The sequence below is a fragment of the Hirundo rustica genome, chromosome 1, assembly GCF_015227805.2.
Source record: "Hirundo rustica isolate bHirRus1 chromosome 1, bHirRus1.pri.v3, whole genome shotgun sequence".
Classification (NCBI taxonomy): Eukaryota; Metazoa; Chordata; class Aves; order Passeriformes; family Hirundinidae; genus Hirundo; species Hirundo rustica.
Window position 1 is genome coordinate 93472654 of NC_053450.1, and position 17359 is coordinate 93490012.

General features: G+C 37.3%; 1 protein-coding gene across 4 annotated transcripts in view; it reads left to right on the forward strand.

Moving 5' to 3' along the window:
• The window catches only part of CDKAL1 (CDK5 regulatory subunit associated protein 1 like 1), a 396407-nt gene that overhangs the window by 164090 nt on the left and 214958 nt on the right, over positions 1 to 17359 (forward strand). For all 4 annotated transcript variants that reach the window (XM_040062031.2, XM_040062006.1, XM_040062012.1 and 1 more), the window contains one exon: positions 10561 to 10664. In XM_040062031.2, the coding sequence (XP_039917965.1) occupies positions 10561 to 10664 (104 nt within the window). The remainder of the gene's footprint in view (positions 1 to 10560; positions 10665 to 17359) is intronic.

A 17359-nucleotide genomic window follows, 5' to 3' on the forward strand; every position in this document is an offset into this window, starting at 1 on the left:
TCTTAAAGGCAAACATAAGGGCCCTGGTTTAAATTTCTGTTTTTAAAAGAAATCAATCCATGCATCTTATAAGAAAAACTGTTTAAATCAGTCCATTAAATTGCTTGGGAAATCTGAGATTTAGGACTGGGCAATTAGTGTTTAAATGTGTGGCCTTTTTTCATTTTACATTGACAAAGAAATACATAGGGAAGGATATGTATTTGAAGCATGTATGTATCTACTGCTGCATAGACACTTTATTTCCCAGCAAGACTAACAATTTTATTTCAAGACAGAAATGACATTCAGGAGCAACAGCACAGTATTAATTGCTTAGGATCCTTGTCTACGTTGGAGTTTCTAGCAGTCCTACTGCTACCACAACCGGTAGGACATTTTGGGGTGGAAAGCTTTGTGTGGATGCAATCATTGGGAAGGGATTCTTTCTAGTGATGCTGGAAAGATAGGCCGGAAATAAAACACTATAGACCAATGTCTATAGAGCAGGTATTTGTTTATTGCATCGCTGGTGGTCAGAGGGATATCTCCACCTAACTCACGCACTTTTGTCAAGTGCTGTGGTATATTTATACACTAAGTATTGCTCAGTATCGCTATGTCACTACAACATCATCGCATATGTGCCAGAACAGACTTACACCGTATGATCTCATGGTTATTAGGGAGTTCTTTTGCACTGCGCTTGTGTCTCTCCAATTCAGGGGTCGTTGGGGGTCTTTGATGAAGTCTTCCAAGGTCTTCTTTGCATCTGGCCTTTTCAATTTTGTCTTCAGAACACGCACAATTATGGTGTTCCTTGGTCTGTCTGGTCTTAACTGGTCTAGATTCTTTATTTTGTGACCAATTGGCTTACTGTTTTCTCATTAGTACTATACGTATCTCTCTCTAAAGCTATCCACCTGGTGAGTTTTTTATTTTTTCTTGTCTATTCAGCATTAAGCAACTAGTTAAATATATACTAGCCATTACATTGTATAAAAAGATATTTATATCAGGTTATATAGGCATAAAAGGCTATGATTCAGATTATATTGATACCAGGTTATATAGATATATCAGGTTATATTGATATCTTGTAACTCGAGCTATATAAGCACCTTGTAACTTTGACTTAAATTATATAGGCATCACTAGATTATAAGCGGTGAGTTTGTTTTTATTGTGCAGTTATTTCCATTATTTTACCCAGACAATTCAGATCCACTTTCCCACAGACGTTTTACAAATACTTTTTTGGAAACTGATCTGATGGCAATCTCAGATAAAGTCTAAATTAAGCCTGGTAGTTTTAGTGCTGCTGAAATGTAACTTTTTTTTACACCAGGATGTTTTGACCAGTACATAAACAATACTTTTTATCCCAAGAATCTGTATGTTACAGAATTAACTGCAGCCTAATGTTTCCTGTGAGATTTCACCACTGTAAAAGGGTCTGTCCAAAAAGCCATTCTGGAAGTAAAAGCAATAACTCTTATCACAGGCAGTGGTCTAGTTTTCAACCATGTTTTCTGTAGAGGTGATTCAGGAGCTGCTAACGTTGTGAAGATGCATGGTAAATGAAGTGGATTGGTTATAGAAGGACACTTGACTCCCTTTAGCCTTCTTCCAGACATAGAAATCTGCTGAAATTCTCCGTTCCTGAAACAGAACTTCAAATGTGCTCATTATACACAGCCCTGTCCCTAAAAAAAATCACAATTTTAATTTAAATAGTAGTATTTAATTAAAAACTTTGAAAGCTCTATTTTTAAAAGCTTTTGAAATTGTTCATTACTAACCCAGTTGTGTTTTGCAGCATATTCTGTGTAAATTTTGTTAAGTCATCTGCCCCCAGTAGAATATTTTAAATACAATTATATTATTTCTTGCTTTAAATACTAAGGCAGTTGTCAAGGTTACAGCCCTCTGTAACTTTATGAATTAAAGCAAGTCTCCAAGAATCCTGTCCTCAAGAGTTCATTTTCCAGCCACTGCTGTTCATTAAGATGGATCTGAGAGTAACAGTTCCTTATGCATGGTGATAAATTGATGTTGGGTTGTTCTGCCATAGCATCTCTGGGAATAGCTGTGAGCAGATTTCTGAGAAATTATCTTTTTTATCTGAGATTTTTCTGCCATAGCTCTTCATTTCTACCCCCTTCATTACCACTATTTGACTGAAACCAGGAGTCATCATCTTCTAAATATTGGTGCTGTTTATGAAATGCTGAAAGAATTAGTGGCTTGTAATTACAAAGCCATGGCATTTTCTGCTCAGTGCAACCACAGAAGCTCATTTGTCTACCTGTGCTGTTTTAGCTGAGTTGCTTTCCTGATATTAGTGCCTGTCTTGATCTGCCCCCAAAGCTGAGTTCTACGTAGCCACGCAGCTATTTGGAAGTACTTCTAAAATAACTTATGTCTCTGTGAATCATAGGGCTTTAGTTTGAATTATAGAGAAAAAAAAAATTGCAGCTTCCAGTAAGCATTGGGTTAGGATGGGGAACACAGATATGTGCACCTTAGAAATGGGATGTTTTATCTTGTACTATCAATTTAGAATGCCTTAATATATTAATTCAGTTACAAAACTGTGTGACCAGAGTAATTAATCAAGAAGTTCTTTCGACAAACATTGAAAAGTGCCATTGATGCACTTGATGTTAAATCATTGGCCTTGAAGTGAGCAAGGTGAATGTAGATGATATAACTACACAGCTGTGACCTTTGAATCAACTGCACTTCACTGTAGGAATTCAGTTTCGGAAAATGCAAATATTTAAAGTGTGAAATGAAATCATATTGTGGCTTATCAAACTAATGGAGCTGCCTTCTCTCCAAATTCCTTTTGATTAATAACAAGTGAGACATTACCAAGTAAAACACTGGCTTCAAAGATCTTTAGAAGAACAAGATTTAATGCACTTTCTTGCTGTTTTGCTGATCCTGACATGAGTAACAGAATTAAAAAACAGCATCTCATGGTTGTATCCTCCTTTGAGAAAAATGTGTGCAGTGTCCTCCCGTGTATTGTATAGTATTGCTTGAAGGGTCATGCCATTTTCTGCTAAAACTCTTTTGAGAGACTTTTTAAGCTGGAATTGCACTTTCAGAGAACTTTTATCACAGCATATCTCTAAAATACTTGGCTACAAAGATAAGTTCAGACAAGACCGCTTCTTATCATATGAAAAATGTTGTAACCTCAAGTGCATGTGTGTAGGTACCTATGGCTGGTGTCCAAGCTCAGTCCAAACAAGCTGGGATACCAGAAACAGTATTTCTGTAATAATGTGGTTCGCTGCTTAGACTAATTAGCCTTTATGAGAAATTGCTTGACGCTGCTTCAAAAGTATTTTAAGTCCTGAATACTTCTAGAGTGAAAACAACCTCCCATGCACCAAATATTTGTCAGGAAATTATATTCCCTGTCATTGTTGGTTGAAAAGCTTTATTGTAAGATATTCAAACTTCAAGCAATAAGAACAATTTCCTGAAAACAAGTCAGGCATATTAAGCATGCTTTTTTTTTTTTTTTTTTTTTAAATATTCCTGTGAACAACTTTGGATTTTTGTTTCTTTTTTTCCCTGATCCATTACAGGTATACTTGAGGGAATTTAGATATTTTGGAAATAAGACGGTAGACTTCATAGAGTAGAATGCTAAGAAGTTTTACTGGCATTTAATTCTATAATATAGTATATTTAACTATAAGTATAGAGTAAGTGTTGTTAGGTTTTCAAACCATGGTATTCTAAGCAGAAAAACATTTGTTGAATTCTAGTAGCTTTTGATGAATAACTTGTGATTAGTATCTACCTTTTCACTCACTGGGAGTAGGTATTTTGGATATTTCTTTTGCTCAGTCAAGCCTGCAAAGGGAGTTTTCTCTGTAGTCACACTGCAGAGCATTTTTGTCAAAATTATATTTGATAGAAACTGTAAAAGTATCTTATAAAAGCATAAATCTTCTCTAACCTGTATTTTGAAGCAAGCAAATGGTGTTTCCCTTTCAGGAAAGCCATAGTTTTAATACAAAATATTTTTGGCCTGGAGCTATTGAGACCACCTGAGGAAGTGTGGTGATAGGTGCGGAGAAATGGTGGAAATGGTGTGGGAGACAGTGATGAGCAATCTTTCCATGTTTGTACTGATGTAATGTGCTAGGGGTGTCAGTGGAACTGCAATACTAGCAGATTTTTTTTCTTTTTAAGGGTGAACTTCATAAAATCTGGAATATGTATAGCTAGTCAGATATCGTAAAGGCAAATACTAGTTTTTAGTCTGAATTGTGATTAATGATTTAATGCAAATTTCCAATTTGGAAACCACCTTGGGAACAAGCAGGAGTTTACTGGATTATTGCAAATATTAGGGGAACACTTCCCCAAGACTAACCACCCGCAGAGTAGCAGAGGTCTTCTATCGTATGACATCATTGCAGCATTCAACTCTCCCATCTTGCTCACAGATGTATGGTCTTGATCAGTCACATTCGATTTGAGTGACATGTGCACTAATGGCTCATCACACGCTGTAATTGAGCTGTTTTCTGATCCTTGAATGAAAGACATTTTATACTCTTCATATCTGAGGGTGGAATCTTGTCTTGACTAAACTTAGTGACATAAGTTCCATTAAGAGGAACCAGGATTTTGTCCCTTATGTCTGCACTCTCATGCCTGTCTGCTGCTGAAATCCTCTGATTAGTCCCACTGAAGGAAAGCCTTTATTGTCTGCCGTGTCATAAGCATTCTGCCTCATAATTAGTTCCATCTGTAAGGGGGAACCTTTCATGTTAAATGTGTGTTTTGAAAATGAAGAGTCTGGTTAGTATAATGCACAACATGACCACATACTAGCTAAACATTGTGAAGACCACTGTTACCTGTGTCTACAAGAAAATTTTAGGCACTTTACCAAAATGTTGATGATGCTCAATTTGGTAACATGTTTGAAAGGTTTTTTAATTAGCCACATGGTAGTAATTTATCTGTGGATAATATTTTATCTTGCTGTGAATAGTTCTGTGTATTGGGCACATAGCTGATTAATGGTTAATAATTCAAAGCAAAAGGTTAATAATTCAAAGTACCTTAATCAGTTTAGTATGTTGGAAAACCAGGACTCAGTGTTTTTTGTTCTGGAATCACTGTAAAATTTAGCCAAAACATATTGGAAATTACAAACACAATTATCATTAATTGTTGTTTTTTTATAGATGTCTGTGATTTCTTTGTGGAAAAAAAAAAAAAAAAGCTTTGACCTTCATTAATACAAACTAACATTTACAAACCAGCTATAAATGCTTGAAGAAGGCTCCCAGTTTAACACAAAGCAAATACTCTTTTGCGACTACTGGCTTCTTGGCTGTTTAGTCCTATGTATTTGAGCTACAGCTGTGGTAAAGGCTGGTTTTTAAGGCTGGGTTTAGGCGATCCACTTGGTAGATTTTCAGAGTTCCGAAAAGCCTTTTCCCACTTGATTGTCTATGGTCTGAGTATGTGGCAGCATGGCCATATGAGTAATTTGTTGTGCTGGAAACTTGGAGTGGAGGCTGGTTTACTAGGGAAGAAACCACTACAGATCCTTTATTATACTTACGGTTTGGTTTAAATTTCTATTTTCAAGAATTGGTACTTCTTATGTCTGTGAAAAGTGGTTAGTTCAGCATTTTTACAAGTAGTTTAAATCTGCATCTTTTTGTTGGTCAGCTGTAGCCCAGAAGATTATTTCCTTTTCCAAGTTGGTATTAACAAATATGGTACAAAGAGGATATAGAAGTTTTGTCTCCTTTGGTTTGCTTTCTAAAACTGATCCTTTCTTTATGTTGCATCTAAGTCTGTCTCTTTCTGGTTTTGTTATAAAATCTCTTTAAGTACAAAAAAAAGTGAAAAACTAAATTATTTAGACATGCCCAATACTTCTTTTTTATAGTAGGAATAAGTTAATTACCAAGGCAAAACTTGGAAAAAAGTCTGCCTCCAAGTTCCAGCTTTCAGCTCCTACACCAAAATAAATCAACAAACCCCATGAAATTGTACTTAAAGACCATAGTAATAATTGTCCTGGAAACAATACCACATAATACTGTGAATATTTGGAAAATATCTTCCTCTTCTGTATTTGTGCTTTTTTCTTCACATTTCCATGCTCTCTTTGTGATGGAGTTTACTGAAGTACCGTAGAAGAGGTGCTGTTACTGCATTTTTCAGGTAGCGCAGTCTTGTAGGACAGGAGCATTGGTTGAAGATGTGAAAATTGTGCTCTAGGTTTGGATTAATAATTTCAGTATTTGGCACTGTTGCACAGTTCTTAACACTCCTAGTGTTTACTATTTTTGCTGTAAAGCTTTTCAAATACTGCTACCCAAATACAGAGCAAAATACATAGTAAGAAATGTATATAATTTATGCCTAAATTGTAAGAAGAAAGAGGTAACATTGTGTATCTACATGCATGTAGATGCACTATACATGATAAAGTAATGAAAAAATTCTATGTATAGAGCATAAATTATCCTTTTTACTGTACATCAGCACCAGTTTAGATTTTAGATCTAGTACACGGGAGTAAGTTTAGAAGATTTTAAAAAAAACCTTACTAATATTACAGTTTTTATCAATCTTCGGATTAATTGACACACCTGAAGGTCTGCAAAGAGCATTGTTTTCATTTAAGGTTACAGTTCAAGGCAGCAAAAAAATTGTGATAAAGTTTTTGTTGGAACTCTTAGGGCAGAATTTGCAAATTTAATGGAATTATAAAAGCTGTTGCTGGATTTTTTTTTTTTTTCCTCTCTTTCTCAAATCTGAGCCTAAATTTGAGTCCAAAAAATTTACTTTATCCCAGGAGATAAAAATATTGATGAATCCCTTTGTAACTGATGGCTGACAGAATTCTCTTCTGCGAGTGAAAAAGCCAGTGTTAAAGCAACCTGCTGTTGAAGTGGCAGGATTGTTGTAGTAAAATATTTTCTTGACCTGAGAAGTTTGACAAAATGGCTGATAATTTTATTTTCTTGGAGAAAACAAAAGTTAGTATAGTGCAAAGGTTAGTGTATAATATCATACCTTTTGTGTTTTGGTTCCAAAAGGGCAGACATATTTGTTCTGAAACTGATTTTGTGTTTCCTTGACTATCTGTAATATTTTTTCTCTGTGTAGCTGTGTGGAAAAAGGCTGGTTTAACTGAATGAACGATGTAGAGAGACAGGAGTGTGACAGTGGCATGTCAGCATGGGAGCCTGCTTTAAAATGAAGTGCTGGGTTGAATGGAGAGTTGTACTTTAAAAAAAAAACTAACAAAAAGAAAATCCAGAAAAGTCAAAACAGGAAGGAGACATGCTTTATATAAGGACAGCATGGAGACAAAGAAGTCTTTTGAGGAAAAGCTGTTCATGGCAAACGTTAGATGACACTGAGTTAGAAGAAAAACATTTTCATTTAGTGCATATGTTACACAGACAAAGTATAAACCGATTATCTGCTTACACTTTCTTGGTTTCAAGTATTACCTTTAACACATGGTTCAGATCCTGTGCAGAAGAAAGGCGAGATACATCTGATGAATAAATTGTGTTTGGGTGACAATGAATCACCTATTTGGAACAGGTTGTAAAGATTCAGATGTAGGGATTTTTTTATGTTGTTTTTAATTGCCAGTTGAATATTTTACTGGCAACCTTTCTCATATATATATTTTAATTAATAGAGCAGTCTGATTGCTGCTGTTAAGCAATATATTTTAGTTTTCTGATCTGAAGTGGATGCTAAAATCTGATGTTTTGGTCTTCTAGGCACAACAAATTATATACATATTCAGTCTAGCAGAGAGAATCACAACCTACCTAGATGTTCTCTTGCAGAACTTAAGACTGTGTTGAATGGAGAAGGTCTCAGGGCTGAAGGAATGTGCAGTGGCAGGAGGGCACCTGAGCAAATGTTCTGGGCAGTGTTCTGCCCTTCCTGATCCTCTGCTTATGCAAATTAAACAGAACTGACATGTGAGAAGAGTCTTTGTGAGATAAAACCTTTGGCGTTGTCAAAGCAGTAATCACCTAGTCATGGAGATGACAGACATCATGATACAAGACAAGATATATCCAAGTAGTAAACACAGTCTTGTAGATGGTGACTTCATCAGCTATCTCCATTGCTATCTTTGCCTTTTCAGTATTTTTTTGAAAGTTGTGCGGTATTAGTTCCAGCTGTGCTGTAGTTGGAACATTTGCTTATTCTAGTACCCAAATGTTTTCTTGTCCTGTTTAATATCTTTATTGATGGTCTGAATGAGAGGATCAAGAGCATCCTCAGTAAGTGCAGACGACACTAAAGTTGGGCTGGGGTGTAGATCTGTTGCAGGGTAGGATGGGTCTGCAGAGGGAGCTGAACAGGCTGGGTTGATGGGTCAAGGTCTGTTGCTGTGTATTATTTGGTTTCATATTGTATGTCATTTTTATATTGGGTTTTATAATGCTTTGTTCTATACCCCCTGTTCCCCTGGAAAATGTACTATCCCAAAGTTTGTCCCTGCCCATCTCCCACATTGTTCCCTTTCTGGAATGTAATCCAACCCTGTTCCACTCCCACCTTCTCCCTGACTGGGTATTGTCTTGTCCCCGCGTTTAGCCCCTTCCCTGGGTATAAGACAAAGCGACGTGTGGTCCGGCCTCTTGGCTCAGGGAGTGGGACAGGGCTGCTGGGGCAGGACCACAGAAGAAAGACTGAATAAAGCCCTGGTTTCACCCTTGGATCAAGTGCAGACCTTCCTTTGCTATCGACGGGGTCTCACTCTCTCTGCTAAGGGAAAGGTTCTCAGCCACTCCTGGGTTTTTGGACCCTGAGGAAATCCTTCCAACTGCAGTTTGTCTCTCGAGCTAGCTGGGACGAGAACGGAACCAGAGAGCTCCAAGAGAGCTGCAAGCTCCAAGAGAGACAAGCTGCAAAGGTCAACCATATGAATTTCAGAAAGGCAAAATGCAAGGTCCTACACTTGGATCACAACAACCTGCATTGCTGCAGGCTGGGAGAAGACTGGACAGAACAGTGTGGTGGAAAGCATTTGGGGATGCTGGTTCACAGTGGCTGAAAATGAGCCAGTGTGTGTGCCCAGGTGGCCAGGGAGGCCGATGGCATCCTGGCCTGTGTCAGCATAGTGTAGCCAGCAGGACAAGGGCAGTGACTGTCCCCCTGTACTCAACACTGGGGAGGCTGAGTGTGCCCTGAATCCTGTGTTCAGTTGTGGGCCTCTCGCTTAGAGAAGGTCATTGAGGGGCTGTAGGGTGTCGAGAGGAGGGCAGTGGAGCTGGTGAAGGGTCTGGAGCACAAGTCTAATGAGAAGCAGCTGTGGGAGCTGTGAGTGTTTAGCTTGGAGAAAAAGAGGTTCAGGGATGACTTTATCACCCTCTGCAGCTGCCTGAAAGGAGGCTGTAGCCAGGTGGGAGTTGGTCTCTTCTCCCAGACAACCAGCAAGAGAGCAAGAGAAAATGGCCTAAAGCTGTGCCAGGGGAAGTTTAACATGGACATCAGGAAGAACTTCTTTACTTAAAGTCTGGCTAGGCATTGAAACAGGCTGCCCTGGAAAGTGGTAGAGTCACCATTCTCGGAAGTGTTCAAGAAATGAACGTCACACTTAGTGCTTATTTGACAAGGTGGTGATTGGTCCAGCATTGGACTTGATGACCTTGGAGGTCTTTTCCAGCTTTAAAAATTCTATGATCTTATGAAACTGGGGCCTTTTTATTATGAAAATGGTCAGAATTTATGGTATTCTAGTAAGCGTGAACAATAGAAATATTTATAATGAGTTTTTTGGGGTCTGTAGGGTTTTTAGAGCTTAGGTTTAAATGCTTTAATCTATAAAAAGCTAGATCAATATCAGCCTTAAAAATGGGAGAAGGGAAAGAAGGCTCAACAAGCTTACAATGAGAGGTAGTTTTTGTTTTGGTCTTTCCATCCTTATACTCTGAATTAGTCTGCCTTTAGTATATTGTCAGGTAAACTGAAAACAAGAACATTATTCCTTCATTTTCTTGTAGAAGTTTTCATTAATTCCCCAATCTTTTGTGCCAAATTGTCTTGCTAGTTGCTGATTCTGTTGGTGATTATTTGTTCTATTTATTCAAGCCAAAGGAAAGTAGGAAAAACTAATTGAAATGTCTTTTCAAGAATACACACTTTTAAAAATCTACTTTCAGCCTTTCAGGGATTTTTTCTTGTATTTTTGTGTTCTGATTGGTTTTTTTATGTAATAGACGGATCAGAAACCTGGAAATTCATCTTCAGTAATGAACAATTATTAACCCTATTACACCTTTCTAAAAAACTCTCACTCTTAGGTTTCGTATGTGGTTCCCACTGATTGTTTTTTCAACCTTTCATATAGATGTGAAAGACATTTTAAGAAGTTAGGACAGCAAAACCTTTTTCAAATGATTCCATTGATTTTAAAGTGGAATACTACTATTTTCTGGTCGTAGATATAAAAACTCGTTTTTCTGGATGTACTTTAAAAATACAGCTGTGCGTATAAAGGCTTTCCTGGCTAGAAACTGAGTATTTTCATCTTCTGAACAGGTGTCTCAATGCATGTACCTACTGTAAAACTAAGCATGCCAGAGGAGATCTAGCAAGTTATCCTATTGAAGAACTGGTGGACAGAGCCAAACAGTCTTTTCAAGGTAAGGAGTTTTATCCCTACAATAAAAGTCAGCCACTGAAGCGTTTCTGGGCTTACCTTCACACGTAATGATTGGGGTACAATATGACTCTGTTGTTATCAGTAGTCATAGCTGTGTTTCATGGTGCCTTTGTGATAGAAAGACTACTTTTGTTATGGTGTGCACCACTATTTACAAAATGTAGGCCTTAAGGAGTGTTCTATTTTGATTTTAAGATTGTTCAAGTGATGTTTTATGCATTCATCTTTTCAGATTTTAAGTTCAGGAAGATATTTGTAATGTCACATGGATTCAATCAAATATTAAGTTTTTCCTGCAGTGCACTATCTGGGGCCAGTATCTGCCTAAAGCTCTTGTATGTCTGGTAGTTATGATAGCTTTCTTTTATATTAGTATTTGTTCTTTATATCTAAATTTTATCTGTGTTTCAAAAATACAGATTTCCAAAATATGCCAGTATTCATTGTTAAGACACAGGTGGTGTTTGTTCTGTTTGTGTACCATTTTGAAGGATCAAAATGTACATTAAAAATACTGAGGTAATTCTGGTGTAGCAGCTCCTTCCATCTTTGTATGAAATATTTTGAATCAAAAGCAATAAATGTAACATTTGATGTCATGTCCTCTGTGGATATATAGACAGTACATCCATTAGGCTTCACTTTTCATTCCAAGAGTTGAAACTCTTCTAGTAAGAAATCTCCAATGATTAAAAGTATTTTTAAATCTATCCATGTTTCGGGGTCTATAATGAACCTTATTTAAGCCAGTGATGAACTTTTGTCTATCCCTATCAGTAGTACACAAGGAAGAGCCTATTTCCTAATCAAAGCCCATGTTCACAAATTCTGTGTTCTACACTTTGCACACAGAAGGTTCTCACTTAAGGTTGCAAATGCCCTTTTCTTTCACCTTTGTTAAGGGCCAAGCACCTTGTCTTGGTTTTGAAAGACAGTTGTCTGCCAGGGAAAGCTAGAGCCTCCCTTGGAATGGAGAATGTAAACCCCCTTCCCTCCAAATTATTATAATTTTGCAATTAGGGGCTCTCAGGCAAAGATATGGGAAATAGGAGTAACAGTTCTTTGCTAGGAATATTAAAAATAAAAAGGAAAATACAAGTGTAAAAACAAAACACCAAAACCCCCTCCCTGCAAAAAAACAGCCAACCAAACAAAAAAACAAGCAAGGAAGCAAACAAAAATCCTGGAAAATCCCTGACAGGATATGACCTGGCACCCTGTTGGTCAGGGCGTTGGAAGCAGTCCAAATAAGTCCTCCTGGAGTGACAGATGTGGTTCTGTGGAGTAGAGATAGTCCTGTAGAAAATCCAGTGGTGGCAAGATGGGTCCAGTCTTCCTCTGGGAATCCAGTGGGAAACCAGGAGACCTTGTGTCCTTCAGTCCCAGTTTTTATCTAGCTGGGAACAGTTGGCTCCTCCCCCACTGTGTGGAGCATTTCACGACAGGATGATGTAATGTGTCATGTTGTTGGTGGGCCCTAATGGCCCATTATCAGAAGATGTCCCCCTGGAGGATGGAGGGGTGGTGAAAGAGATTAAGAAACACTGCCCCACCTGGTTTTAATGGCTGAGCCATTATCAGAAGGCATCCTCCTCCTTCCCCCCCTGGAGGGGCAAGAGAAGGACAAAACATCTCCCCCCCCCAAAAAAACCAAACAAAAAACCAGCCTTCAACAGATGAAATAGAATACATATTTCTAGGTTACATAATCCAATAGGCACCTCTCTTCTTCTGTGAAGCTCATCTGTGATTGCCACTAAATTTCTCCTATTTCTTAGGTGTGTTGAGTTAATGCTGGCATTGCTGTGGATTGGATTGTCTTTGCATACTTGTTATTTTGGTGGAGAAGCAGTTCAGGAAACATGTTTCAGAAAGCTAGAAGTTTTCAGTAATATAAGACAGGTGGTTTTGAAATTGGCAAGTAGCTACTGAATGGGAGAAAAACAGCCATTTATAAGTAGCATAAGAATTGTTACTCAGCACTGTATAGCTGTTCTACAGAAAATTTGGACTATGCTTCAAGGAAGTATGATAAAGAGAATATGGGTAATAAGTCAGGATTATTACCTTGCTTAAGTTAACCATCTTATTTAGATTTATGGGATGTATGGAAAGAAAAAAACTAGACTTGTCTGTTGTAGGAGAAGGGAATACAGGTGACCTCACCCCTGAGAAGTAACAGCTTTGCTAATTAACCAATACAGCCTCACCCCTGATGAGTAACAGCTATATCCAGTAAAGATCAGTGTGATAAAAGGGAGTAGGTTAGCTGGTGAGGAGGATGATGAAGAAGGCTGCTTTTGGGGAGAGAGAATTACTGCTGTGAGGTCAGTCTGGGTCTGCAGTTAGCGCCTGTTGTTGGAATCTGCAGCCATAGTCTAGCTTGGTGAAAGGCTGCAGTCAGAGTCTTCAGACTGATACATGCAGTCATAGTTTAGCAGGAAATAACCAGCAATCAGAGGCTGCAAGGGAAACCTACAGCAGGAGCTTGCTGCCGGAGTCAGTGAATAGTTGGAGTCAGGATGGCTGAGCTGTAAAGAGGAATAAACCAGGACCCTTTTCATGCTGTGATAAACAAGAAGTCTGTGTCTTAGCTCACTTCTACTCTCTCACGAGAGGGCTGCCGCAACAGTCTGTCTTGTTATAATTGTACTTACATCAATTTTCACATATTAGTATAAAGATGTATTTATTTGGCATAACAGGAAAGAAAACTCAAGTTTTGTTTGTCTTTGCAGAAAATGAATGTGAAATTTTGGAAAGTATTTTGTATTTAAGTATTGTACATTTGGATTGAAAAATCAGTAATTCAATTCATCTGTTGTACTGTGGCCTTTATTATAAATATCAACTCTTTCAAAATAATTTAATTTCTAATGGAAAAAGTTGCCCTTAAGCTATTGTTTTGAAATTTCTTGGAGAAATGCTATGACGTTTCTCACAGCAGGCATCTCAAGAGAGTTCTATTCTTGTTTGGTCTTACACTACTACCTCTGTTAGAGGACTGTGCTGGGCATAAAGAAAGAAGCAAGTATTTATTGTAAAATGTCTTTGCCTTCAGCTTTCATATACTTAGAAATAGATGAAATAGTCAGATACTTAGTTTGCAGTGCATGGAGAATTTATTACTGCCAGCTTGCTGAGCTGTGGGCTGCAGAAACTTCATCAATCCAGTGAAAGGCTTTAGCAATTCAAAGCTATTATTCAATTTCTTGCTGAGTTACTGAGCCACAATCTCTTCAACAATCACTTTTGTTTTTGCAGATGTATTGCTGAAGCTCTAGTTAAAAACACTCAGAGTCCAGATGTGCCGTGAAAAGTCGTTCCACTTTTAAAACTGATTAAAAAGAGATGTCTGAACTTGCCATGATTTAAAAAATATCAGCCTAATTCTTGTGCTTTTCCAACCTCTGAAATAAGTGGTTTTTCTTTTTTAGAATTATTTTAATATCTTGAGTTTAATATAACGTGCACAAAAACTGTCATAGATTTCTAGCACGTGCAGCATATTTTCATAATGCCTTGGACTAAGTGTTAAGGTGTACTGAAATTAAGGGGGATTTCATAGTTTGTTTCCTCTCTGACCTCTGTAATAGTTTTGAAGTCACAAGCTACATGAACTTAAATATTTCACAAAATAATCTATCTCAAGTTGAAAGTGGTTGAATAGTTTCATTTTTTAGCTTTAGACTTCAACTGTTATTAAGTAGTTTATTTTTTTTTTTTTTTACATGGGCAGCCATGTCAAATCAGAATATATAGCATCTGTAAGAAAGCTAGTAAAAGAAAAAGCATTGTGAAGTACAGTAAAGTGGTCTTTGAGTGTAGAACAAATGTCTACTGTAAGGTTGTTTATGCAGAGTTTTTCTGCAGCTGATTGTACAGCGCTTTCTTTGTGTCATCAATTTATTAGTAAGTCTTTTTTCAAAACGTGCTGAGTCATGTTCAGTGCTCTATTTTAGAGGATTGCATTTACAGTTATGAGAGAGTTCTTTCTTTCCTGCCCGAAGCAACTTTATGTATAACAATGTGGTTTTGCTTAATATATGAAGTGGAAGGCTCTAGGAGCTACGATTGGTTGAACAGTGTTCCAGGGAGACTCGAAAGTTAAACAAGCCTGAGTTTTGAATGTTGTGTGGAGTGGTGTCCTGGGATGGCTTTGGCTAAATCGAGGGACTTGAAATTTATTTTTTTTCTTTGAAGTGGGACTTTCATTATCATGAAAACGCTACATATTGTGGGAGACTTTCTGAGCAAAGACAATATTTTATATTGCAAGCGATTTTGGCTCATTCAGCAAACTAAGTTAAAAATATAAATATTTTAATGGAGTTCAGTATTATTTCATTCTAGTTTAGAATGAAAATCTTCTCTATGTACCACTGCAAAACTATACTTCTTAAGCATTGCATGTCTGTTGCAGACAGCAGGGAATATACTGCTATTAAAATATACACTGTATAAGTAACTACTACATTAGCTTACTTTATGGTAGCAGTTAAGTTGCTCAGATGAAAGTCTATCTTGTTGGAAACACTGTTCCTCAAACTGTGAAATTATTGCTTCTGTATGGATAATTGTAGTGGCAAAACATCACTTATTTTTCTTCTATTATTAGCATGATGGTTCACTGGCATGCATGGTGTTGAGTTCTGAATAGCATTTCTGTTAGGAAATCTTGGACTACATGTAATATTACAAAGCAGGGGTGTACCAAAACTAAGATTCTGAATCTTGAGTTTTATTAATTGTCCTTAGCAATTACCCCTAATCTGGTAGACTTTAGAGTGTTGTGAGTTTAAAGGAGATTAGTGTTAAATATTCTTCTCTCCACAAGTTTGCCATGAACAGGTGTTTATGGGTGATGATAAGGATTGATTTGATATAATGTGACTGGTTTCCAGAGTTTTTCAGATGACTGTGAGCTTTGCTGAGGATCTCTGATTTTAGTGGTTCTGATGAAGTACTGTCCAGACATTCTGCCTATTCCTAGTAGCTGTTTTGCTCCTGCACAGCTACCAGTAAATTCTCTGTATGATTTCAGGGCAGCTGGCAGTCATGAAAGGACAGATGTGAAGTATTGGCAATGTTTTCGTTTCCCATTGATGAGCAGAAGCAGTACCAAACCAGGCTGCTTGGGCCACGCTCTCAGTAGTGGGTTCGGTGTCTGAACATGCTGACAGAGAATGGGTGCCCAGTTATCCAGATGGAACCTGGGCTGTGTACTCAGGGTTCTTCCAGAGCTGAAACTAACACTGTAAAGAAAGCGGTTATATCTGCAGATTTGATGAAGAGAGATGGAAGAAGGAGGAGAATGGTGACTGTTTATCTATGGCAAATCTTTTCTGTCAGCCTTTTTACTGACTTGTAGGAGATGTAGAGTTTATTCTAATATTGTTCCTGAAGTATAATTTGAAATTGCGTTCCAGGGAGCTTGGGCTGTATTTGAGATGCTTTGATAAAAAAACCTCTTTGTTTTGATGTGCTTTTTGGGTAAAGCTGTAGAGCTAGGGATTTTTTCATTGTTGTTCTTAAGTTTATTAAAATTCTTTCTGTATCTTTTTTGTGTCTTATGAATGTTTCAAGTTTTTTTACTGATGACTTTGCTAATGCACAGAATACTTAGGCCAAGATAAATATTTTTGTATCAGCCTGTCATTTCATAGTTAGATGGGATAGCATAATGAATTAGTTTTTATTGTCCACATGTTCTTTTTAATTTTTTTTTTAAAAAATAGTTATGATCCATCAGTAGTAAGTAGAAACAGCATCTCCAAGGATGTGAGAACTACTGTGTTAACATATATAAACACATATAACAAATGTCATATGGTAAAAAGATTATTTAAGAGATAAAAATGTCTTTTCAGTAGTAAATTGCAACATTGGCCATATTTTCAAGCTTCTTTTGAGTGAGCAAATTAATTTCGTGAACTCTCTCTCTGGCTCTGAAGGAAATTCTCTGTTGTGTTCTTGGTATGCTTTTTTACACAGTCAAATTGTCCACTCTGTTATTGTTATTTCTGTAGGTCCTGTAGCATAAAATACTTCTTTGCATTATTTAAAATTTTACTTCAGAAATATAGTCTAATTACATTAAATTATTGGTGACTAGGTTATTTTCCTCAGGGCTCTCTCCAGCTTTTTGAGAAGGAAAGGGGGAGAGAGGAGTACTGATCCATTTTCTATGGCATCTAGTCTCAGGACACATGGGAATGGCTCAAAGATGCATCCCTCAGGAAAGGTTTGGACTTCACATGAGGAAATGTTTCTTTACTGAGAGGGCATTCAAACCCTGGAAGAGGGTTCCTACGGTGGTGGTCAATGCCATGAACTGGTCAGTGTTGAAGAGGCATTTGGACTACACCCTTATAAACATGTTTTAAATAAATTCCTCCATTAATTTTATTATGACAATTAAGTAGTGAAAGTGTATCTGTGTGGGTTTTATGCTAATCCTTTTTTTAATTAAAAATTGCAGCATTTAATAATATAAATTTTCTCTGCATGTTTTTTCCTTTGCTTTGCATGTTTTTACTTGGCCTTTTGCAGTTAGCATTGAAGTCTCCTTCTGAGATGGCCAGATGTGAGCTGACTTTGAGCCAAAAGCCATGTAGCCATTCTTGTGCATTTTTAGTGTGTGCAGTCAGTCCACTGCTGTCAGAATACTTCAAA